The sequence below is a fragment of the Neoarius graeffei genome, chromosome 9, assembly GCF_027579695.1.
Source record: "Neoarius graeffei isolate fNeoGra1 chromosome 9, fNeoGra1.pri, whole genome shotgun sequence".
Classification (NCBI taxonomy): domain Eukaryota; kingdom Metazoa; phylum Chordata; class Actinopteri; order Siluriformes; family Ariidae; genus Neoarius; species Neoarius graeffei.
The window spans coordinates 57,173,412-57,200,603 of record NC_083577.1 but is presented as its reverse complement, the minus strand read 5'-3'; the positions used below and the strand labels follow the sequence as shown (position 1 = coordinate 57,200,603).

Sequence of the window (27,192 nt, the reverse complement as noted above, 5' to 3'; positions counted from 1 at the left end):
AGGGTCCGCGAGCTAAACATCACATCTCACACTTATTATCTTCAATATCAAAAGGCTTGACTAAATAAACTTGGTTGTTTATTGTAGCCCTGTGAATAGTGTAGCTCTATTTACCATGCAAAAAAAAAAATTGGTGATGTTATTTTTGGTGAATGTATGGCAATATACACTACTGTTCAAAAGTTTGGGGTCACCCGGACAATTTTGTGCTTTCCATGAAAAGTCACACTTTTATTTACCACCATAAGTTGTAAAATGAATAGAAAATATAATCAAGACATTTTTTTGAGCATTTAATCGACCCCACAAATGTGATGCTCCAGAAACTCAATCTGCTCAAAGGAAGGTCAGTTTTATAGCTTCTCTAAAGAGCTCAACTGTTTTCAGCTGTGCTAACATGATTGTACAAGGGTTTTCTAATCATCCATTAGCCTTCTGAGGCAATGAGCAAACACATTGTACCATTAGAACACTGGAGTGAGAGTTGCTGGAAATGGGCCTCTATACACCTATGGAGATATTGCACCAAAAACCAGACATTTGCAGCTAGAATAGTCATTTACCACATTAGCAATGTATAGAGTGGATTTCTGATTAGTTTAAAGTGATCTTCATTGAAAAGAACAGTGCTTTTCTTTCAAAAATAAGGAATTTTAAAGTGACCTCAAACTTTTGTATGTCATATAGAGATCTTGCAGTCACGTGACCGGAAAGTACACAACCCCCATCTTGGTCAAAAACACCGCTGAATACTGCTGCACTCGTGTACAGAATGGATCAATTTCAACCGACGGACTACACGGCTCATTTTTCTAATGAACAGATAACTAGATATCTCATCTCATCTGTAGCCGCTTTATCCTTCTACAGGGTCGCAAGCTGGAGCCTATCCCGGCTGACTACGGGCGAGAGGCAGGGTACACCCTGGACAAGTCGCCAGGTCATCACAGGGCTGACACATAGACACAGACAACCATTCACACTCACATTCACACCTACGGTCAATTTAGAGTCACCAGTTAACCTAACCTGCATGTCTTTGGACTGTTGGGGAAACCGGAGCACCCGGAGGAAACCCACACGGACACGGGGAGAACATGCAAACTCCACACAGAAGGGCCCTCACCGGCCCCGGGGCTCGAACCCAGGACCTTCTTGCTGTGAGGCGACAGCGCTAACCGCTACACCACCGTGCTGCCCCATAACTAGATATATGTCTAAAATAAACGATCTACAGATTTGTGACCCTTATGGCTTACCGGACGGAGTTTTCACGACCGGATTTTGAACTGCCAGCGGAATACCCAGACGTGTATGATTACCTCATCAACTTTCCCTCGCTGTTCAGTGGTGAAGCACTGCGTGCTTACAAATCTCTGCACAGTTATCTTTACAGAAATTCAGGATTTGTCAGCGACTCAGATGTGGCATCTTGTAAACAAGAAAATAACTATCCTCATTGGATGGGTAAGTCACTTAAGTATTGAGTATAGCACTGACCAGCCGATTATAGAATAGAATAAGGTAATTCCAAATCGTCCGTGTTGTTTACATGGATCTGGCGTTGGAGAGGTAGAGGCTTGGCAGTGGAGGTTTGAGTAGCTGTTTTCTGAGCTTAGTCAACAGGCCGGCTCTGCCTGTAGCCTCGCTTCTGCTCCCGGCGCCGCCTCCTTCGCTTTGCTTCCAATAACAATCCACGGAGACCCCGCTGTCTCGTCCGGAATGTTTTTTTTTTTTCTCGTCCGGAATGTTGTGCATGCGATGGAAATCGCTACAAACCGTCATTTTCTGCTGGAAACCACTGTCCAGTAAGTCCATACGGTTGTAGTGGATATTGAAGTCTGGTACAGACGAACAACACGCAAAAATACACACAAAAAACATAAAAACCGTGCACAGGTAGGGAGAGCTTGTAGCCGCAGCCGTTGTAGTAGAATTGTATATAGTAGGGTTTTCCAGAAGAAAAGGTAGAAGTGAAAGCAGAAGTAGAACCAGAAGTAGAAGTAGAAGGCGGAATATGGCGTTTGACCGACACGATGGCGTCTGTCACAATCTGGATCGGCTGTGACGTCACATGCAAGTGCTCCATAGACCCCTTTGCATGTTTGTAAACAAACCGACCGTTGCCAGGATGCGCGCGCAGCCTGGACTCAGAAACAATGGCGCTGCCCATAGACCGGCATTATGAGCTGTCAGATTAGGCCAAACAATTGTCGTTGCAAGATCGAGAATGCTACATAAATAAGTTAACTCTAACAAGTGGACATCGCCTACCGGATCCGTATTTAATTAAAGAGTGGACGGACGATGTTAGTAAGTTCCCTGGTATACAATGGCCAGATATATACTCGTACCTTATTGACAAGACTTCAGTGTACACCCACGAAAAACTTCGTGCCTACAAGTCTTTAGACGCATATGATTGTGTTATGTGCGGGCATGTACAACTTAACAATGGGACATTCATATTCATTTTGTTTTAATCAAATTATGCCAGTGATGTGATGGCAATGTGGCTTTAGCTACAACAGCAAATACCAACACTAAACAGCAATTTGCAGGAGGTAATGGCATGAAAGGAATGATAGTGTAAAGAGTGCAGCTAAGAGAAATCAGAGCTGCGTAAAAAGCGAGAGGCAGAGAGCAGAAATGAAACTGAACGGGGCGGGAGCTAGGTTAGAGCAGTCAACGTAAGTTGGCATTTAGAGTGAGGGCACAATTTTACCTTTCCATCCTTGCTTTAAATTTGTGATTTTCGGCATACACAAATAATGATGGCACAAAATCTGGACTGCTTGAGTCAAGCGAGACCTCTCCTACAAACAAAATTGCATGCAAAGCTAAGTTAACATCACATCACATTATCTCTAGCCGCTTTATCCTTCTACAGGGTCGCAGGCAAGCTGGAGCCTATCCCAGCTGACTACGGGCGAAAGGCGGGGTACACCCTGGACAAGTCGCCAGGTCATCACAGGGCTGACACATAGACACAGACAACCATTCACACTCACATTCACACCTACGGTCAATTTAGAGTCACCAGTTAACCTAACCTGCATGTCTTTGGACTGTGGGAGAAACCGGAGCACCCGGAGGAAACCCACGCGGACACGGGGAGAACATGCAAACTCCGCACAGAAAGGCCCTCGCCGGCCCCGGGGCTCGAACCCAGGACCTTCTTGCTGTGAGGCGACAGCGCTAACCACTACACCACCGTGCCGCCCTAAGTTAACATGCTAACAATATTCATTACATTGTGTGACTATGACCCAGCTAATCAGACAAACGTTACCAAAGTGTTTTGCTACATCAATAAACGAAGACTAGAAAGAATAAAAAAGAAAGATTTAATAAATAGCCTGATCTTACCTGTGATGAAGTGGGCGCTGCAAACCCGCGCATTTTTGATGGTGCTTTCATCCCAGTCTACACGTTTGATGGCTTGTAGCCATAGACGTCGGTGATTTTTTTGGAATGGGTGAGATCCTGCTGGAATTCTGAACATTTTAACCCCATCACTGCTACGATTCTGACACCCGATAACACAACAACTAGGCATTTCTGAGTCTTTTTTGGGTCCAGGCTGCGCGCGCAATTTCCGCTTACGTATGAATGACGTTTACTGCGAAGGGGTCTATTTAGCAAAATTACTCGTGTCATTTAGAAAAAGTGCTTTTTTGACCACAGGTAGCTCCAAATGGGATGCACTTAAATCATTCTTTATACCATAAAACAAATTGGTTCCATATCATTGGAAACATAGTTAAGTTTTAACGTTGAATGCCAGTAAGTTTTCAGACTATTTTGATCAAATCAGTATGTAACTGTGTCAAAAAAAAGTCCTCTCCGAGACAGCTAATTTTTCAATATAAAATAACACATCTAAAATGATTATTTTCATCCTAAAATGTGGTCAAGATATTGGGACATAAATATTAGAGACAACTAACACAAAGCTTACAGCCTTATATTTAAAAGCACTATGGAAGTAGTGGATTCTGAATTGTCAAAAAAAAAAAAGTCCTCTCCGAGAATCACTTCATTTGTTTCTCCCATCTTATAGCAGATTACACAAAACTACCATACACATATGTCAAAAAATTACCTGAAATCTGTTCTTTAACTTGTCCTTCACTTAAAAACTGGTACAAGAAGCAGTTTGAATCAATTTGAATTTTGGACCCCTGTGACACAAACTTTGTACCCTGATTGTAAAACAACCCTCATAGTATGTGGTTTGTACCTGTAGTATAAACAGGATAACGTGAATGTGGTGTAACTCATGATGTATATTAGCTTTTACATGCCTAAGGTACACTTTATGCATCTTAGCAGGTAAAACATGCACACAGACGCGCAGCTTGTGAACAGGCAAGGCAGGCAACTGCTTGGGGCCCCCTGGCCCAGGGGCCCCCCGAGAGTCGGGGCCCGAGGGCTTATTTATTTTGTTTTTTTATTGTTCTTTACCATTGTATTTTCACATTTTGAATTTAAAAAACTTTGGTTTCATACATTTTTCGTTGGTGTCAGATTATTTATAACATATTGGTGATGAACACTGGTCAGAAGGGCCCCCTGGAAATTTTTGCTTGGGGCCACAACAGACTCTAGAATCGCCTCTGCATGCACACTGAAGGTACAAAAGATAATCCCTCGAAGATACAAGTGAAAAGGCGGGGTTTGATTTGATTTATTCATTATGAAAATGATGTATAAAAATAATACAATAACATAATAATAATAAATGGATAACACAATAAAGTGCAAGTGCAAGCACTTATTTCCATTCTGGTCCAAAAGGAGTTACGGTGGTGTAGCGGTTAGCACTGTCGCCTCACAGCAAGAAGGCTCCGGGTTCGAGCCCAGTGGTCGGCGAGGGCCTTTCTGTGTGGAGTTTGCATGTTCTTCCCATGTCTGCGTGGGTTTGTTCTGGTGTCCCCCACAGTCCAAAGACATGCAGTTAGGTGGACGTGGGGCGGCCTTGGGCTGAAGTGCCCTTGAGCAAGGTACCGAACCCCTGACTGCTCCCCGGGCGCTGTAGTGTGGCTGCCCACTGCTCTGGGTGTGTGTGTGTTCACTGCTTCAGATGGGTTAAATGCAGAGGATGAATTTTCACTGTGCTTGAAGTGTGCATGTGACAAATAAAGGTTTCTTCTTCTTCTAATCAGACACAAGGTATGCCACCACTCTTGCCAGAGCAGTTAGGGGTCAAGGGCACTTGAGCCAGTCCTGCTGGTTCAGGGACTTGAACTAGCAACCTTCTGGTCCCAAATCTGGTTCTGTAACCATTTGGCCATGGCTTCCCGCATACAATAACAAGCGGAGTTAAAAATTACATAGTAAAATAAATAAATAATACCATAAGTAAATGTTTAATACCGAATGAGAACAAGAACTATTGAATAAGAATTCTTTAACCTGAGACTTGAGTTTGTGTCTGAGCTTCTGTATATGACTAGGTAGGCTATTCCATAAGAAGATAGTGGTGAAACAAAAACAAGATTTACCATGGCACTTCAGGGTACCCTCGAGCTTTCAGAAATAGGGGTACAGTAGGAGTCCATTTCTGTCCCCCAAGGTACAATCTACACTAATGTACCCCCTAGGGCTCATTATTGGACTTCCAGGTAACTATGTGTATCTTTTTAGGGTCAAAAACGTATATATATGTTCCCATGGTACAAATAAGTACCTTCGAGGGTACTGCCACAGTGACAAGCTGTTGTACCCTTCAAGGTACAATGATGTACTTTGTTTTCTGAGAGTGTAGGTAAAACATACATTCTAAAGGTACAAAAGGTCTCCCAGAGACACTGAATGGTACTCTTTGTACTCTTTTGTCTCAGTGTGTACAGTTGTGTATTATTATTAAAGCAAAGGATCTTGTCTTTATTATGCTCATGGTTTTAATGTGAATTACTATTGTATTAACACGTCCAGTGCAGTAATCAGTAACTGTTATTGTATTTTCTGACTTGGGTGGCACGGTGGTGTAGTGGTTAGCACTGTCACCTCACAGCAAGAAGGTTCTGGGGTTGAACCCAGCAGCCAATAGAGGCCTTTCTGTGTGGAGTTTGCATGTTCTCCCCGTGTCTGCATGGGTTTCCTTCAAGTGCTCCAGTTTTCCTCACAGTCCAAAGACATGCAGGTTAGGTTAATGGGTGGCTCTAAATTGACCGTAGGTGTGAATGTGGGTGTGAATGGTTGTTTGTCTCTGTGTGTCAGCCCTGTGATGACCTGGTGACTTGTCCTGGGTGTACCCTGCCTCTTGCCTGTAGTCAGTTGGGATAGGCTCCAGCTTGCCCGCAACCCTGCACAGGATAAGCGGCTACAGATAATGGATGGAAGATACAAAAGATAATTGTACCACCCAAGCAGCAAGGAAAGATTCTGAGTGTCTATGATTTGAGTGCACAATAATTGTGCTTGACAGTTCAGACTCCTAGCATCAGTAAGACTGCATTCACACTGCAAGCCCCGGTGTTCAGTTGTGATTTACTGAAATCTAGTTTCCCATGATGAACTGCCATTGCATCCAGGGTGTAATTCTGCTTTATGGCCAAGGAACAGGCCCCTGAGCCACTGTGACCTTGAACGGTATACAGTTTCCTCCCACCTCCCAAAACCATACCAGAAGGTGAATTGGCTATTTTAAATTGGCCGTAGGCGTGAATACGTGTGTGAACTGACATCCCATCCAGGGTGTATTCCTGCTTTGTGTCCAGTGTTCCAGTGATCAGGTCTGGATCCCCTGTGACCCTGACCAGGATAAAACACTTAGTGACATTTCATAAATGAATGAATGATGATCAATTTAATTTTATGTTATCTTTTTAATATGGCCTTCATCCAGCACAGTTCTAAACAATGGCACAAAATAATTCATTTTGTATTAATCCATCCATCCAGTATCTATAACCGCTTATCCTGTGCAGGGCTGCAGGCAAGCTGGAGCCTATCCCAGCTGACTATGGGCGAGAGGCGGGGTACACCCTGGACAAGTCGCCAGGTCATCGCATGGCCGACACAGAGACAAACCACCATTCACACTCACATTCACACCTACGGTCAATTTGGAGCCACCAATTAACCTAACCTGCATGTCTTTGGACTGTGGGGGAAACCGGAGCACCCGGAGGAAACCCACGCGGACACGGGGAGAACATGCAAACTCCGCACAGAAAGGCCCTCGTCGGCCACCGGGCTCGAACTCGGAACGGAACCTTCTTGCTGTGAGGTGACAGTGCTAACCACTACACCACCGTGCCGCCTTATTTTGTATTAAAATACACAAAAAGATATTTTAAAGAAGACAGATTGTCTGTTCATATTGAAAGTAATAGCAATTGCACGTTTGGGAATAGTCACTGAGAAAACTTGTCTTGTTTTATTCTAGTTTGTTGGTGTTGATAGAAATGACAATAATGAAAATCAAAAGAAAAAATATGATGGACTGGCATCGAATTCAGGGTGTGTCTCTGCCTCTGTCCTTGTTCCTGGAATAGGTTCCAGATCTACAGCCACCTGTGATCAGGTTAATGTTTACCGAAGATGAATGAATGAATGAATGAATGAATGAATGAATGCATTGACTCCCATTTCTTCACCTATTTTTCCAAAGCAACAAATCAGAATTTCAAATGTAAATTATTAGTCAATATCATTTTTTTTCTGTTCATGCTATCATTAAAAACAAGATTTTTTTTTTTTTTTTTGGGGGGGGGAGGAGAAGAATCAGATTTTGGTCCACGTTTACTTGCAGCGTAAATGTGTCCTAACTTCCTGAATGATGCTAGATGCAGAGGCGTACAGGATGTCTTTCATTGGTATTTGTTGGGTAGAATGATTAAGCAGGTGTTGCAATGGTGCAGTGCTAATTGCAATTCAGTTGCCTTCGGTCAAATTGTGAGACATGATGAAGTCATTCAAGCAAACCCTGTGGGTAGATAAAGTAATGGAAACACCGAACAACAATATGAAGTACTTTATAAGGAGCGGGGTCACTCCTACATTCATCACGCCTACAGCTTAACTTGTTTTTCCTTTAAGAAGAAACACCTCCAGTTCTTTGATGGATCTTTGATGGAAGTACTTTACAGTTTCCTCCGAAACATACAATAAAGGTGGTGCAATGTGCAGATCTGGTCATTAGTGTGTTATACAGTATATGATCCCAGAAGTGTGTTCACGAATGCAGACTTAGATTAGATTAGATAAAACTTTTTATTGACCCCTTTGTGACGGTTCCCTCAGGGAAATTAAGATTCCAGCAGCCTCATTACAGATAAACAGAGAAAAGAAATAGAGGAAAACTTCTAGATAAATTAAAATAAATTAAGTATTTATATATACAAATATAAAAAGAGGGCGGCACAGTGGTATAATGGTTAGCGCTGTCGCCTCACAGCAAGAAGGTCCGGGTTCGAGCCCCGGGGCCGGCGAGGACCTTTCTGTGCGGAGTTTGCATGTTCTCCCCGTGTCCGCGTGGGTTTCCTCCGGGTGCTCCGGTTTCCCCCACAGTCCAAAGACATGCAGATTAGGTTAACTGGTGACTCTAAATTGACCGTAGGTGTGAATGTGAGTGTGAATGGTTGTCTGTGTCTCTGTGTGTCAGCCCTGTGATGACCTGGCGACTTGTCCAGGGTGTACCCCGCCTTTCGCCCGTAGTCAGCTTGTAGCTTGCCTGCGACCCTGTAGAACAGGATAAAGCGGCTAGAGATAATGAGATGAGATTTTTTAGCAACGCTTATTTGGGAATTTCCTTCTGAGTATACAGTATCATCAAGGAACTGTTGTTAAAGTGCACCTGGCTCGTAAATTGCCTCATATTCTTTGACCATCATACAAGCAGGCTGAGAAATTTCTTGAGCTAATGACTTCCAAAAGGTGGGTATCCATAAAAGTATGCTTCCCCCAACATGTTAAACAGTTAGCAACAAACATTGTGGATTTGGTTTTCTTGAAATGTAAACACATCTGAAAGTAGGAAAATTGGTGAAAGTCAACTCATCAGACCATAGTCCGTTTTTCCATTGCTCAGGGGTCCAGGTTTTGTGCTGCTTACACCAAGTTGTGTGTTTGTGTGTGGGCCTTGGATACCAGCAGTTTCCGAATGGCAGCTTGGTCATAAATCTCAGTGTTGTGAAGCTCACCACATGTAGTTGTTCTTTAATTGTTTCAACAAAGTGCTGATTCAATCTCACAGTAATTACTTTATATTGCATTTTCACTGTGTTTAACAACTCCTCTGTTAAGTATCTATCACATTTTGTCATTAAGCTTCAGTTACAGCCACGATGCCACAGCGCGTTTCTTTCTGGCTTACCTTTTATTGATTTTTGGCACTGTTCCTTCCGCCACATTGCATGATTTGATGCACGGGGCACTTTGGCACAATTTGGTCACTTTGCATTTTTAGTTGCCTCACGATGTTGTTTTTTTTTTTTGAAGTCCTCATTTTTGTGTGGTGTTAGTTATTTTGTCCACTCCACCCTGTTTGCAGTGGCGTGTCTTATTTGGAGTGTTAAATAGCATTATGACTTTCTTTCCTCTAAAATCATGTGTGTTTTTACTAACGTGTTACAGTTGACATTCCTGCCAAGGAAAATAAAGTCTGATTGTAGTCTGTGCCTCCAATCTTTTTGTGGCAACAGTAATATTTCCACAGGAAATGCATTTATCCATTATCCAAAAATAGAACCATATGGGCATGTTAGAATAAGATGCTGAACGACGGAGAGCAGTTCATGTCTAATGATAATCATTTACAGACATTGGCCATATAGTTGATGTGCATCAGTGAACTGCGGAGGTAAAGATCATAAATTCATGTTAAATATCGCACACTGGCTTGGCTGGCAGAGCTCAAGCACTTAGTATAGCGCCAAGAAGTAGCTCAAATATATCAAAACATTTTTTTTATTAATTAACAATTTTTTTAAAAACTTGAAGCAGATTAAAATTCTCTGTGTGTGTGCGCGTGTGTGTGTTTTTTTTTTAAGTTCCTCGAGTAACAATAGAGTCAGAGCGCGTTTGCATAATCACTAGGTGTCAAAAGAGTTCATGGGTGAAACTTGGCCTTTATGTTTTCATTCTAAATCCTGCAACCTCACTGCCCTGAAATCATTTAGTGTGCAGCCATTAAATTAGCTTATTTTCCAGTACCACAAATCTCACTCTGGTTACTCACTGTGTCATATTAGTAGGCTACAGTTGTAATTGCATTTTGGCAAAGCACATTCCTGTTGACTGTCAGTTCACCTGCATTCTTTTACGGAACTGAGCACAACACAAGACGAAGTTTTTGCCCGAGACCAGCGCACACTCTGACCTTTTGAACTCAGCGGGCCAGCCAGGCGCTGTGGCGCTGTTATCCCACAATGCTCCACATTCACTCTGGAGTCATTAATATACCGTGAGAACCCTTTTTTTTTTTTTGCAGTGGCTTTCTCGTGCCTTCAGCGATTTTCCGCAGAGTGCAGGCGCTAGGGCTGCGGCAGGAAGGTTTGGGTGGTATTTATACCCTTTTGTTTTGCCATGTGAGCTGTTCTTGCCCAAGCCAGGAGGTAGTTGAACAAGCTGAACCCAATGCTCCATCAGAATATGAACAGGAGCCAAAACCATACAGTGTCAAGAGCAAAGCAGCCGAAACCACTGGCAGGCACTTTTCTGTGTGCTGAGCCGGCCACGGGAGGGTATTATTAGCTCTCCTGTGAGCACAGTACTGTACGCACAGGATGAGAGAGAGCAAGTGCCAGAGCCCTCTGCATGTTTCACAGACTGTGGAGTCACCATGAGAGTGTTTTTTTTTCTGCCTCTAGACTCCATGTGGCTGCCCTGCTGTATTTCAAGCCAACCACGTTTTTTGCATAAGTTTCATGATATTTCAGCACTTCATGATGGACAGGAAGTAAGCCATGAATTATTAACACCCCTGGCTTCAACTAAACCCCGGTGAGGGAATATGACTGTTGTAATAGTGCCCAAAGAGATTTGTCTTTCAGACTTGTAAACTTCTAGATTTCACTCTCCCATGCGCAATAACACTTGTGGTTATTGCTAACAATCCTGGTTATAACCAGTTACGAACTGGTAATGAATGTCAAATGGAATACTGTTACAGTTTAGAAAAGAAGACAGGGACATAAAAGGGCGCACTGTTGTCTTTCCCTTCTCTCCCACATCCTGTGTGGCGCTTCCATCCCAGAGCAGGAAAAGAGCTTCTCCATCGTTCCTCCTCCTACCGCCCTCTCATTCACACACCAAAACACGAGAAGGCTTGAGAAGAATATGTATGGGCGTGTGTGTGTAGCCCTACTCTGCCTCCTTGTGCTGGCCTTTGTACTTTAGACCTCTGTGAACTTAGTACACAGCAACTCACATAGCAACAAGTGTGTTTACAAAGAACCCCATCTGCTAAGATGTTGCTCATCTGACACACAAAGGCGAGTGTGTGGTTTTAGCCCAAGTCCAAAATTTAAGGGATCGTTTGTGAACTAGGTTTTGACCACACATGTTCAAGTGTAAAACTAGGATAACTGAGCTGACTGAAAAAAACGAACGATTACAACAGACATTATTTGTGCGATGACGGATGAGCCGCAACAGAAAAATTCTCAAACCTGTATTCCCGATAGGAATTCTTAACAGATGCATTACAAAACAAACTTGTGTCAGCACGCTAAGGACCAGCCTACTTTTGCTGTCAACAAGTTTTAAAATGTACAAACAGGCCCCTGCATAACCTTTTATTTTGACATGTGATCCATTTGTTTATGGCTTGAAGTAGGCAGATCAAATATCTACTTGGCTGCCATCACTATAATGTGCAGCAAGCCTTTTAATCAGCTCTCAGTAACGTGTCGTTAATTACACCAGTGGTTCCACTGAACCTCCGAGCGAAACCTGACCACTTATTGAAATATAAACGGGTAATTATAATAAAAACTAAATGCAATATTGCATTTGTTTGAACAATGGTGGACAGTTTTTTTTTTTTACTGATTTCCTTCCATGTTAAACAATGATGAAATACAAACTATGCTTGCTGTATCATTACAGTCATGTGAGCTGTAGATGAACAATGGATAGTAGGAGCTGAAACATTGGTTTAAAACCCCATAGTCTCTAATTATCCGTACATAAACTGTAACTGGCCCTCTTAGTGTGTGCGAAGCATATCCACAACTCTTCTCGATGGCTTGCTGTCTATCCACAAGAACTAAACATTCAATATGTCACTAACAGTTCTTCCTCTACTATCCGCAGACAGCTTCCTGCTTGTCTTTCCATCAGTTAAGACCTAATTAGAAAAGCCACACTGCTGCTCTGTTCGATCTGGCTCCGGCCTTCATTCTCCCACTGGACCTCCGAGTGAACTGCACAGGCCAGAGTTTTCCAGCTCCCAAAGAGAAATATGCTACCCCACTAAGCAAGCTGTTCCTGGTTCCAGTTAAGGTGATACTGTACAATCATTTCTCCCGCTTCTGGTAACCACAAGCAGGAATAATAGGACTGAGCTACAATCCCTACAGGCAGCCAGGGGAAACCTCGTGATTCATCGACAAATCCCCAAATCTAATCTCAATTTCCTCCTCGCCATGTCTCCAAGTGAATAAGGAGGCGCTTGTATTTGGGGATTAAAACTGGACGAGTTAGAGGGAGGACTGATGTCATGGAAGGAGATGAAGGAGTGTTTGTGCTATCGTCATGACACGAAACATATGAGCTCATGAGTTGAAATCATCACAACATAAGATGCAAATATATCAAAGAGGCAAAGGCAATAAACTTGTGAGAAATTAGGTGTGACCTTATTGTCAATAATTGGATTGTGGTCAGAACAATTCTGTCAGTGTGTCATGAACAACACGGCCAGCGTCTCTCATCCGCGGCCTCTTTGCCTGTTTTCAGTCATGTTAGTCAAAACATTTTCAGAAGGGGAAATATTGAACCGAGTTACTGAGATGTTGTTGAATGTCTGTTAGGTCTTCTTTTTCCCCACCTTAATAAAATACTGATTTTTAAAATGACTCAACCTCTTGAATAAATGAAGGAACTTACACATGTCTGTAAGCTTCAGCTCTCCCACGGTGGGACTTTTCCATGATAAACAGGGCCAGGCTGATCTGGCTCAGAGCTGTGGGAGAGCCCAAGCCATGCACCCAGCCCACAAACACAACAAGGCCAACTGCCATGTGCGCCGTCATGTTGTCTAAGATATCCTGGATACGGCCACTCAATACTCCATACGCTGAGGTAGAACAATGATCTGCGGTGGAATAGAAGTGAACAGCTCATCCACTCAGCCGTGATGGGCACTATTGCTCTAATCACGTCAGCTAACGACTGTCCCGCCAGGCTGTTGAATAAGGTGTTTGGTGACGCTTGTGGTGCAACAGCCAAATGTCAGTGAGTTCACGGTTCAACAGATTGAAGCAAATTGGATGGTTAGTGGTCGGTGTTCGAGACATCACCAGCTCTCCATTATGTACACCACTTTACTGTAATTGAAGAAAAAAAAAACAACAACCTGGACTCAATTCTGTGGGATGTGAAAAACATTAAGAAAACGATTTTCCGTGACAGTTTCTTATTTATGTTTAAATGAAGTGCTAAGTATGAGAGGAAATTTTGTGTGTTTCTGCATATTATGTACATTCATGAAACTCTCTCAGGCGTACTTAATAAAAATTTGCCCATTAATTCATGAAAACGAGCGAACTTACTCAGCCAATAATTTGTCGAACTCTGTAAACCTGTTGTTTGGCTTCTCACAGAGCGTGGCTTACAACAAAATGTTAAATAAATAGTCCATCAGATTAAACAAATCCAGTATAAATGATGTAGGTGGAGATCCTTCTTCACATAAAATGCTCTCCATGCTGTAGGTCATGAATACCAAGGCCCTGATTCAAGCTTCTGTGTTTAGGGCAGTGGATTCACCCAGCAACACTGGCGTTTTGTTGGCACTGAGAAGCATATGATATCATGGTCTGGGATGAATCACGGCAGTCCTGGGGTTGTTGGAGGAAGGGGGGGGGGGGATTCCAGCTCAAGACTGAGCCCGTCTGCTGTTACACCACCAGCCTTGTGAAGTCAATGGGGCCACGGCCTGTGCAGGCTCCAAACGGCTCTGTATTACCTTGTTTAACAGCGCAGAGGCTGGGCAGGATGAATGACATCTCGAAGCTTTATCACCAACACAGTAATGAGCTTTGTTTAATGAGCCATGTTAGAAATGCCCTTTTGTGAGACTTGCCACCCTTTCACATTCTTCGGTTTTTGCGTCACTGCTAAAGCCTGCAATTATCTCTTTCGGGTCTGCTTTCTATTCACGTCTCCCTGAATCCCCTCCAGTCTCTTTGAGCAGGATGTTGACAGGAACTGTACATAGCAGCAAAAATACAGCACTGTATCATCACATACTTCATGAGGCAAAGACAAAATACGAGTTAATGAGTAGCTGTTAAAAAAAACTTGCAGATTCAGCTCTGGAGGAGTATCACGGACAAAGGCGTTTGTACCAGATGGCTGCTCAGGCGCAGGTTCAAATTTGTACCCGCGAGTGAGACACGAAAGCCCAAGCTGCATCAATCTTTAGAACATGATTATCATCATTTGAATGTATTTTTGCATCTGTATGCAGCCAGGTTTATAACTCAGGAACTATTTAAGAGCACAAACCTTTAATTGTTCTATGCTTCACTTCCCTCTAGAAAGAGGGTGTATGTATAGCATTGTTCCTCCACATTCAGTGGTAAAATAAAAGGTTTCACTTTCCAACTCTTTTATTGGGTCATTCAATAAATAAGAAAACTTGACAGCTTCACATGGAAAAGCTTTATTCTTAGCCACAGCTTTAACAGGTGTAGTGCTCTTACTTTAGGCTTTTAATATGTAAACTATTCAGCAACTTCACGAGTGTAATCACAATTATAAGTTATACTGACAAATTATTAAATATTTTACTTTTCAAGATAATACAAATAAGCAGAAAAAAAAATAGAGAAGTCAGTGTAATATTGTCTGTCTACTTCACGGAGATGAGCAGGACACTGCACAAGTAACAAAATATTTACCTTTAAACTAGAATGTCAGATCTGCAGTACACACAGCTTTAAATAACAAATGGCAATCGGTCATACAGGAAATATAGGAATGTACATAAAATAAAGTTAGTACACAAGCCAGTACGTGTGTATTTATACTTACAGCAAAAGCATATACTGTGAAAGAGGCAAAAAAAAGTGTACATCTGCAAATACTGTATGCCTTCAAATGAATGAATAAAGTATTTGGATTTTTTAGGGTCGTCAGCTCAAAAACCAAACAGTTCTTTTCCACATTTAGATTCAGATTATGCCTACATAGCCGCCTCCAAAAGGTTTTTATGGCAACTCAAAATCATGTAAACAAAATGGCCCCCTCCTCCCCTTTTCCTTCACAATTTGACGAGAGAAATTTCACTGTAGCGATTTACGTCGAGAGAGCACGAGCAGCCACAGTGCTGGATTACTTTGGACCATGCTCTTGAGAAATAATCATTAATGATATGATGCCACAAACTGAACATCCACACCACTTTAACAGTAATACAGGTAAGCATGGAGGGATAGAATAGCATGCAGTAGTGTTCATGTGAAACTCCTCCTACCCCGATCTGCCTGTGCATACTGCCTATACCAACGTACACATCTCTAAACCATACTCTAAGTCGATTTTGAACTGCATCAGTTTTCTGAATAATACATTAAAATTATTTAACATGTATGGCAACGTCAGCTTAAACTGAACAACTGGTACCGAGATGTCTCTTCAGTTGCTTTCACATGTGCAGTGTTTAGTCCATCTAAATCGAACCCTGGTGGTTTTTTCCCCCCTTGGTGTGGTTTGTTTGTGCAGGTGAAAACGCAGCAAATCGCATTCGAGTACAGATCAAAACAACCGGTTTGAGGCCTTCTGAGCGAGGTCTGGTTTCAAGCGAACTCTAGCGTGAACCCGGAATCAATCCAGCTGTAGGAACTGAGCCAAACATGCCTTGTATTTTGCATCATGGGTGGCATTTTTTTGTAGATGCAAGAGTCATGAGGCACAAACTAAGCCAACGGACAGAGCTGAAGTGCCGTAGAAATGCTATAATAAAAAGTAGAAATAATTGTCTGATATGATGTACCAAATGTTTTAAACTGGTTATTTATATAATTATCTAAATTTATCGAGCACTGGGTGATTTTTGAGATTGCACACATTTGACAAAGTTTTGCTTATCTTTTTTTTTTTTAATTTGTATTTCTGACTAATGATTGAGTTTTAGGAATACATTTTCAGCCATATACAGCCTTCTGCCAAGTTTTTTTTTGCTTTGTTAATTTTGTGCAGTGTGAAACTAAACCGAACCAGGAAGCAAACAATCCAAAAGTATCAATTCTGCTCTTACTACGACTCAGCAAATGGACTAACAGGTAAGAAAGCATCCTTATACTTAACCACAGGGCAGGCATATCATCAATACTCACCTACACAAACTTCTGGTGGTTTTAATATTGACCTAGCTTGGGGAATATACTGTTCCGAGATAGTGAAAGAAGTTGAGAAGGACCTACACGGCCATTCCGGGCTAAAGTGCTACTTTCATGGGGAGCGCACAGTCAAGTGCAGTCACTGAGGGAAACGAAAACGTGGGAAAGACTGTGGTGGTTGAGTTCCTGCTGGAGTGTAAAACATTTCCAGGAGATGTAAGAAGTGTGTGATTAGTGACCGAGTTATGCAGGAACTGGCAGCTGTGGTTCATTCGTGGTTCAAATTAGAGTGGTGTTCGGAGGAATCGAAGCAACCACAAATGTTATGAAGAGAACTCAAAGAAATATCTATATCAAAGTCTAGGTAAGGAAAAACAAAATTACCATGAAAATTTGATTTTAAAACAAAACGAACTGAAATTTCTGTCTTTCTACTCTAGGATATGCCATTTATGATCTTTGACAATCCGGAAATAAGAAACAGTTAATTTTGTAGTTAGTCCTGTACAAAGAAAGAATCAAACGGGAAAGGAAAAAAAAATGTATTTTTTTTTTTAAACAATACTAACATCTATCCCGCTCAACCAAAGAACGTGACCCACATGCCTACATCAGGTACAAACATAGTGTCTGACTACTACAGTAACTATAGAAAACTTAACACACATCACTGGCTAAGAGTTTAATTTAGAAAAATCAGCAAAACTGCCCTTCTTTCTCCTTCATACTACAGAGCTTCTTTGCCTGTTTAGCAGCTTGTCATTTACTGATTATTTAAAATGTTAAATATGAACTTAAATGTACTTTTAAAAAATATTAATTTGTATTCCTTAATTTTTGGCAACAGTGTATTTTATACAGTTTAGTATACCAAGTGCACTCGTATGTCAAGGAACATCTGAGTGCACCACACCATCTGACTTTAGTCATACAAAAAATATATTTTTTTTTATATCTATATATACACACGCTGTGGTGTCATAAATACTTATCCATAAGGGCCTTTTAGTAAATTCAGTGCCATTCGGAGATGCCCCATTGAAAAAGGAAAGGCTTCACACGGAGGGGAACATTATCAAAATATATTTTCATGGAGTCCTTCAATAGCAGCTGTTTTTAAAGTGTCAAAATATTTACCATGAAATGGTATTCTGATAACTTGGTTAGATGTATGTGCACCTGTTATAACTGAACAATTGACGTGTCCTCTGCTACTTTTTCATTCATTTGTATATTAAGCTCCGAAACGCTTCAGGGACCAGGAACACGGATATGGGAGGGAGGTGTAGTGGTTCGGCTAGCTGGTCCCTTTACTGTATGTACGCATTCCCATAAAGAGAGGTGATCTGATATTCATCTCTGCTCTAGAGATTCCCTTTGACAACGCAATGCCGTTACTGAGCCCTCTGTGTGTTGCTGTAATGCTGGCTTAGGGCATGAAAGCAAAACACTGAGAAAAGTGCAAATGATAATCTTCCGAGTGTGCGATATGCAATCCAATATCAAACGAAACAAAAAAAAAAAAAGTGACAACAGAAAGGTCGAGAACTAAAATACCTTCAGTCACAGCATGCGATACACTCAACCACACACGTCCCCGCCGATACATCCCACTGGCTAGACCTCTAAACTGGCAGCTACATTGCACATAAACGTGAAAGTGAGTGAAATCTTCACCTCAATACACTGCCATTTGCGCGAGTGTAAGCAGTGGGTGGTGATGGTTTATGGGTGTTCAAGAAGCCAGTGGAAAAGGGACCTGCGTTCATGTCTTGTATCCTCAGCGCATGGTTCCTCCTCGGAAGGACACTCCTCATAGTATTTAAGCAGAGCCTGAAGGAGTTCGCCGACTCTCCACTCTCTCTCTCTCAGCCTCTGAACTACACGCAGAAACTACAAATATAAACACAGCAGCTATATTTAGAATGCATTTGAAATAACATTCCCATGTTTGTATGAACCTGAATCTACAGTGTCAGAAATCAGATGGGCTACAGTATTCGTGAACTTTTATAACTTAAGGAGGACAAACTGGAGCAACTGAGAATTAAACCAACTTTATAGCTTCTGTTGCACTATTAATCCAAGATTGCCATTATGTATACTTGTATCACAGAGCTGCTGAGCTCTCAGTGCTGATTGGTCAGGTGGTGGTGTTTATTATTCCATAACAGCAAAGCTCAGTCTGCAGAGCAAATCCTCGGTTAAAGCGCTCATTAATATTAGAATATTAATGCGCTCATGCACAGGGACTTGTATGGCAGATGTTACATTTACACATCACTAAAACATTGTTTATTACTAATTTGCAGTGTCGTTTTAATTTCCCAGTAGTTTTTGTTAAAATGGGGAAAGTTTCAAGAACTTAAGCTTAGTTGACCATAAAAATTTGGGTTTCTTGTTATTGTATGCAAGTTTAGTTGTATAATAATCAGGGCTTTGAACCGGTTCAAGGAACGAAAACGAAAACCGGGAACTTTTTCTATTTCACATGGAACAGAAACGAAACCAGAAACTTTATTATTTTTTATGTTCCGGAACAGAAACGCTTATTAAAAATAATGGTAACCGGTTAATACCGGTTTTTATTTCGTTCCTCAAAGTTTCCGTAGCCTACAAATAAAAAAAGTCATTCTTCTCCTGCGCAAGTTTCTATGACCCGCTGGGGTTCACTTCCTGTGTGACGTTCGCTGACTGAATGGAGAGAGCGGGAGGGTGGACTACTATCACGTCTCCACGTGATAAGTGAGTAAGTGCATTACTGAGTGTCTGAGCAAAGAAGAGCCTGAACGTTGCAACCTCCCTATTGGCTGTTTGTAAAAATGTATCAATTGTTGCCCTTCCCACGGGAATCATCGCGGGCTCGAGAGACGAGACCTGACGAGTTAGTTCGTTGGTAGCAGAACAAAATGTCTGGACACAAATCGGGTTTTCAGAAAAGGAAAGAAAATAAACAGAGGGTCGAAAATACAAAAAAGGAGGCAGAAAATGCAAAACGAGTTTTAAGGTAGGACAAATGGTTACTTTTTAAGGCAGCCCACCGTGGCTGCAGGCTTTCAGTTGTGTCATTGAATGGTTACTTTTCTGAGGCAGCCCGCCGTGGCTGCCTGCAGGCTTATTTATTATAGCCCATTTAGTTAAAATAGTTGGTATAAAATGTTGATAGTTATGTGATGGTTGTCCTGATTTAGACTGGTTTTTTTTGGGAGGGGGTTGCGCGATGTTGCACCCGGGTCCAGATTAGGGCAGAACCGGCCCCTGGCTACATTTCAGGTGTAGTTTGTTTTATGAATGTATGTACTTGCATAGATGTGTACTTGGTCTTCCAATATGGCGCCTAACAAAATCTCGCGGCGCGGTAACGTCATGCGGTAGCCCTCTATAGGGCCTGACTAGCCTTTGGTAACACACTAAACGAATTATCTTTCATTTTTGGCACTTTTTCTGTTTGTGTAGATGGGAAGACATACTGAGAATCCAAATCGCCAACATTTGAAATAATAATTGTTTTGAATTATTTCTTGTCTTATTTAATGAAGGTTGTAATAGAATTAGCCTACATTTGGCTTAAGCTGGATGAGACAGAGACATAATTTTATAGCCATTTGTTAAACAGCTGACAGGGAACGTAATTAACTGTTCCGGGAATGAAATTTTTTTGTTCTAACCGGTTCGGGAACGTCTATTTAATGGTGGAACCCAAAACCGGAAACGTTAAAATTCCATTTCTGTTCGGAACGAACCAATAGGAAAAAAATTCTGGTTCAAAGCCCTGATAATAATAATAATAATAATAATAATAATAAGTCGTTGAACATCAACTTTTGGCCAAATGATTGTGGACACCCGACCAACACACACCCATATGTACTTTTCATGTACATCTCATTCCAGATTTAGTCCCCCTTTGCTGTTATAATATCCTCCATTCTTCTGGGAAGGCTATTAGATTTTGGAGCATGGCTGTGGAGTCTGTGCACATTCCCGCACGAGCATTAGTGAGGTCAGGCACTGATGTCAAGTGAAGAGACGTGGGGCTCAGTCTTTGTTCTGATTCATCCGAAAGTTCTTCAGTGGGCTTGAGATCAGGACTCTATGCAAGCCACTCGAGTTCTTCCACTCCAACCTTGGCAAACCATGTCTTCATGGAGCTTGCTTTGTGCACAGGGGCGTTGTCATGGGGGAACAGGTTTGCGACCATTAGTGCCAATGAAGGGAAATCGTAATGCTACAGTACACAGACATTCTATACAACTGTGTGCTTCCAACTTTGTGGTCTGTGGTTTCCAACAGTTTGGGGAAGGCCCACATATGGGTGTAAGGATCATGTATCCACAAACTTTTGGCCATATAGTGCGTATTTGAAATATCGAATATCTTTGGAAAACCTAACCTGCTTCACTTCTCTTTCAGACTGCTGACTGAGCTGCATGACTGGAAGATCAGTGATTGAGGTTGCCATCCACTGCAGCACTGTTCTCAGTTGGGGGTCTGGGCCCTGCCCCCACGCATCTGTACTGACTATCAGCAAAGCTCTGTCCCCATCTGTGTGGCCCCTCTCTACTCGCACCATCCCTGCCAGAGCAAACATACAAAGGCCTGTTAAAAGCACACATACATCCCAACTGCCATCAGCATGATCACAGCAGATAACCCCTATTTCAGCAAGGCCATAGCATAAATCAGTTTCCCACAGTCTTTCAGCAAATGGGGCCAGACGACTCAGTCTGAAATCATCTGCAGACCCGCAGCGTTTGGACAGTTACAGGAGACAGGGATGTGAAACAACAGCAGTGCAGTTTGGACAAAGTAGCGGAACACTCCTGCTGCCAAGTATGATCGTTCTGAAAAATGACGGGGTCAAGCCCGACTACAAGTACAAATATGGTATTTCAGTATTTACCTTTATCCAAAAAAAAAAAAAAGGTTTTATGATGAGAACAAGAAATTATCCATTACCACCCATGATGTTCTTGGCGTCGGGTTCCTTCTCCTCTGTGAAGTCACTATACAGGATGACAAACATCACTAGTGTGAGCAAACAGATCAAAAAGACGTCAATGAAAAAGCCAAAAGGCTGGGGGGAGGGGAAGAAAAACAAAAACAAACAAACAAACAAAACAAACCCACATGCAAAGGGTCATTCAGAACCGAAAGATAAAGAGAGGGATGACCGTTTTCAGCAAACCTAGTTTTCATACTGACCTGTTCCACTATTTACTTCTGATATTCAATTATACCATACGAGAGAAGTAGAAACTTCAATATTTTGAGTTCAGCATTCTGTTAAATTGCTAGACACTAAATTTACCCAATTTCTTAAATATTTTTACTGAAATATGTATGGGACTTGCACTCATTAATGCATCAATGACCAAATGTGAAGCAGAATGGGAAAACTAGACAAAATTGGGCTTTAACCAAATTGAATTTTCCATCTATAACTTACTTTGACATCACTAATTTAAGAAAACATTAATCAAAACAATGCAGAAATGTTATTTACTTTCTAACGATAAATGAGCCAAATAAGAAGCCAGTTTAACAAACCCAGGTGTAAAAAAAAAATAATAATAATAATCCATCCGCAAAGAGAGTTTATTTGCTCATTATGTGCATTTGCAAAATTCAAAGATTTTTTTTATTGTCAATTCACTATATATCCAGGACATATAGGAGAATCGAAATTCCGTTTCTCTCTCACCTTACTTGTAAAAACAGATAAAGGATTATCAAAAAAAACAACATTAAGCCTAATCAATTCAGTTTGAAAATGGTCTAAATATCATGTGTCAAATTGTTTGCAATGCATACGCCATCGCTTACACAGAGCTAATAAAACTGGTGCTGCAAATTTAATGCTAATAAAAGTGAGTCTAATAAAACAAATACTGAATTAAATCAATGACGATTTCAGCACTGATGCAAAAGAGAACACTGCTCCTGTTCATCACATTTTGTTTCTTCAGGTATTGAGATTAAAAGGTTCTGGCTGCAAAGTTGAATTCTGGGCAAAAAAACCCCCAAAAAGTTCCGATTTCTCTTGCTGTTGGAGTTTCAAGATGTTTCGCTGCCGCACACATTGTTTATCCTGCGTGTAAAAATGTTTTGCTGAGATAAAACACGTCCCACAATTTATGATCCCGGAAATCGCTGAAGCAAGTGAACAACATCACGTGATCACCGTGGGGCGCGTTTGACCTACTTTTAACCAAAACAAGTCGGCGTGGGCAAACATGGAAGACTCGGCTCTCCTGCCAGCTAAAAGCCAGCAGAAAAGAAAAGGAAAGCCTGCCTAGTGAGCGCAACTGCAAGACAGAGCAAGGTTAGATGTCATTTTCCTGGACAGATAACTAAATCATTCTAGCTCATGCTTATCTATCCAGAGGCTGTCCACATGGCAACGGATTCAGGTGAATCTGATAAAATTGTTTATCGTTTCGGCCTGGCGTCCACACGGCACCGGCATTTTGGGTTCCCCAAAACAATATTTTTTGAGAACGGGTTCCAGAGTGAAAAAAATCTGGCAACGGCGCCGTTGCAAAGTCGTCTGTATGAGTAGAACGGATTTGTTTACGATGACGTCACAACCACATGACTAGAACAAGCAGCACTCTCGCTGTTTTGTATGAACCACTGCATTGCATTCACTTTTGTATACAGCTTTTCTTTTAAATAAACAAGTAACTGAACCATTTCTTGAATTTCTTTTTTTTATTGAATAAGACTGCTTTTCAAAATGTTCACACACAATATAAAAAGTTATATAAATTATATAAAAATGCTTTTCAAAATGTTCACACACAATAAGAAAGTTATATAAAACCATGCACACTAATAAAACTAATTTGTACACACAGAAGGCACGATTTCCTCGCGTAGTCGCAGCCATCTTCTTCTTGTTGTTGTGTGCTTGTTCCTGTGAGTGCTTCACGCCAGGTAGAAGAAGGGGTTTATGCGCATGCGTCTACTTCTTCTATTGTTCTGGTGTCTCCGATGGGACTGTCTTATAGCGCACATAGAGGTGTGGCATGTGTATTGCATCGTTTTCAGCAAGCGTTGCGTTGCCATATGTACCTGATATTTTACTGATCCGTTGCCCATGTGGACGCGATTTTTTTTTTAATAAAATCTCGTTGCCGTTGTCGTGTGGATGTAGCCTTAGCCTTAGAATGCATGGACTCGACTCCACAGTAGCGAGTGCGTAGTTATACACCCAATGTTTTGATCTTGCAGAGAAAGAAACGATAACACAAAAGCAGTAACGGAGAAAAGATATATTTGTCTTTTGTTTCATGGATCTATTCGCGAATGTTGACCACAAATTACATCCCTGCGACTTAAAACCCTCCAAGGTCGATGCAGAGTCACGATGTTTTCCGCGCGTCGCCATCTTGATGTGACGCAGTTCCATAGTTATGTTAATTAGTTTAAGCTCCTCGCGTTCAGCCATTTCCGTGAGGCCATACTGTTTACCTCAAGAGGTAGGATATTCAGTCCCAAAACAGAGAAAAGTGACCCTCAGCACATCAAAATGATCACATCTCATCCGCATGATATTGTTTTTGTGAGACACAGGAAAATGCCATGCACAATTTAAAAAAATAAATAAAATTAAAAAATCTTAAAATCAGACAACTTTGCAGTCAAGACCTTTAAACTCATCTATGATCAAGTTTAATTAAATGTTGGTTTTCAAACAGATAATGGTTTATACAGTTGTAGTCAGAAGTTTACATACACAGACATAAATGTTCTCATGGCAATATTGAGCTTTCAGTGATTTCTTTGAACTTTCCTGTGGCAGAATGATTGTACAACGTACATCTTTAATAGAAAAAAAAAACAACACAACACAAATTTGGTGCACAAGTTTTAATTTATTTTGGGTTTTCTGTAATCAACACAGGCTCAAAATTATACATACAGGGTCAGAAATTACACCCGCTTACATTATTAATTCAGTGGTACTGAAGGCTCCAAAATGTATTTTAACTTACCAAGGCCTCTTAACTTCCTGTTAGTGATCACGATTGACTAACAGCTGGCAGTTTCTCTGTGCCAAAATCAAAAGGGTTTGTTTGAAAACACTCACTGGATTAACCAACTCACAGTACAATGTGAAAGTCTGAGGAGCTCAGTGCAGATCTCAGAAAGAGGATCAAAGATCCTCAGGAACTTCCCTTGGAACCATTCCTAAATAACTGCAGATTCCAAGATCATCAGTTCAAACAATTATATGTAATTACAAGTTATTGAGAGGTGTAGTTACTTTGCCAAACCACTTCACTGGAAGAAGTCCCAAAGTGGCACCCTCAGCTGAGAGGAAATTGTTTCACATGGTCAGGAACAACCTACCAAGGGAAATCACCAAGGCACAGGCCTGCCATGACCTGGAAGCTACTGGAACACTGTCTTCAATCAAACAAGTTACACCTCACCATAGGCCCCGTCCACACGAGTACGCGGCCTCACCCAATATGCTGTTGTTTTGAAAAAAATCTCCGTAAACACGGCGTTGTTTCGATTCACTGGAAACGACCCAAAATGCTGTAGTACATATGCCAGGCCTGTATGTGGCGCTGTGACACCACCACACCAATACCCTAAACCGGAAGAGAAGCCATGGAGCATGCGTATAAAGGTCATGCGCTGTTTACAAAACAAGCTCATAACACGAGAAGTTTTGTTGCTCCTCGCAGTAATATAAAAGCAGAAGGTTTTGTTGTAGCAGCCGTAATAGACCGAGTTGTTTCTGCAGTACGAGCACAAGCCTGTAGTCCGCCATTGTTGTTGTTGTTATGACGTGTCTAGTGGCGGCGGCTGAGGTTAAAGGTTAGAGAGGCGGGGCTTATACGTCATCGTTTCTGAAAAAATCTGCTTCGCCGTCCAGACGACTCCGGGCTATCCGGCGTTTTAGGATTTTCCCACTCTGGGACCCGTTTTCAAAAAATACCGGTTTCACACCTCGAAAAAGCCAGCTCCGTCTGGACGCGAGGCCGAAACGATAAAGTATTTATGCGGATTCAACAAAAACGTACTCGTGTGGACGGGGCCATAGACTGAGAGGCTGCCATTCAAGAAAGAAGAAGTCCTTGCTCCAAAATTGATACCTTCAAGCTCAGCTAAAGTTTGCAGCTAACAACATGGACAAAGAAAAGGCCTTTTGGAGGAAAAGTTTTACAGTCAGATGAGACAAATATTGAATCGTATGGCCACAATGAGCATAACTGTTAAGCATGGTGGTGGTAGTAGTATCATGCTCTGGGGCTGTTTTGCTGCTAGTGGAACTGGTGCATTGCACAAAGTGGATGGAATAATGTAGAAGGAGGATTCCCTCAGAATTCTTCAGCATAACCTCAAACCATCAGCTAGAATGTTGAAACTTGGACACAATTCGACGTTCCAACAGGACAATGACCCCAAACACATATCAAAACTGGTTGTGATATGAATAAAGCAGGCTAACATCAAGCTTAAAACAAGTCCTGACCTCAAGCCTGTCAAAAATATGTGGATTGTGCTTAAAAGTCAGGTCTGTGCCAGGAAATACTGAAATTTAATTGAATGCTCACAAATGCGCCAAGAGGAGTGGCCAAACATCCAACTGGAATTCTGCCAGGAGCTTGTTGATGGCTACCAAAAGTGTCGAGATGAAACCTGCTTAGGGACATTTAATCAAATATTAGGTGTTCTGTATGTTTAATTTTCAGCCCTGTGTGTTTAACTTTGACCTTGTGCACCAAATTCTTGTTTTTTTTCTATTAAAAATGTATGTTGTACAATCATTCATTCATTCAGCCACAGAAAAAGAACAGTTCGAAGAAATTATCAAAAGCCCAATATTGCTATGACATTCACACAGACGTGTGTGTGTGTGTGTGTGTGTGTGTGTAAACTTCTGACTGCAACTGTATATACAGTACCAGTTAGAAAATCTGGACACACTTAATTCAAATGGTTTTTCTTTATTTTTATTAATTAAAAAGGCACTTCATGTCTTAAAAGTAATGATGGACCTTCATTTCTCTTTACTTAGTTGATGGTTCTTGACATAATTTGGATTACTACAGTTGTGGAATAGTAAATAGTCGTGGTTATTTACTGCTGTATTTTTATTATTTGATCTCAAACGCATTAAGGCGGCAAGAAATTGCACTAATTAACTTTTGATGAAGCACACCTGTTAATTGAAAAGCATTCCAGGTGACACCCTCATGAAGCTGGTGAAGATAATGCCAATAGCGCGCAAAGCATCGTCAAGGTAAAACGCTGACTGCTTTCAAGAATCTAAAACATGAAACTTTTTTTTAAAACACCTTTTTGTTTAAAAGATAATTTCATATATGTTTCATATGTTATTTCATAGTTTTGATGTCTTCATTTGTTCTATAATGTAGAAAACAGTCAATATACAATATATATATATATATATATATATATATATATATATATATATATATATAAAAATAAATAAAAGCTATGAATGTGTCCCCAAACTTGCAAGTGGTACTGTACGATTTTTGTTTTAAAAGAAAATAAAGGATTTTTTATTAGTAAAGATGGAAAATAAGTGCTTGATGAGTGGGATGCCCGAGCCTTTTAGTTCTGGTCTTTTCAGAATTGTATTTAGCAGAAGATTTTGAAAATAAATCTTTACTCTGAACAGTTT

General features: G+C 41.2%; 1 protein-coding gene across 3 annotated transcripts in view; it reads right to left on the bottom strand.

Annotated features, from left to right (window-relative positions):
- Positions 1-14,826: 14,826 nt before the first annotated feature.
- The window catches only part of akap11 (A kinase (PRKA) anchor protein 11), a 53,247-nt gene continuing 40,881 nt past the window's right edge, over positions 14,827-27,192 (bottom strand). For all 3 annotated transcript variants that reach the window (XM_060929899.1, XM_060929901.1, XM_060929902.1), the window contains 3 exons: positions 21,480-21,526; positions 20,914-21,095; positions 14,827-18,413 (listed from right to left, as the gene is read on the bottom strand). In XM_060929899.1, coding sequence (XP_060785882.1) covers positions 18,246-18,413; positions 20,914-21,095; positions 21,480-21,526 — 397 coding nt within the window. In that variant the 3' untranslated portion in view covers positions 14,827-18,245. The remainder of the gene's footprint in view (positions 18,414-20,913; positions 21,096-21,479; positions 21,527-27,192) is intronic.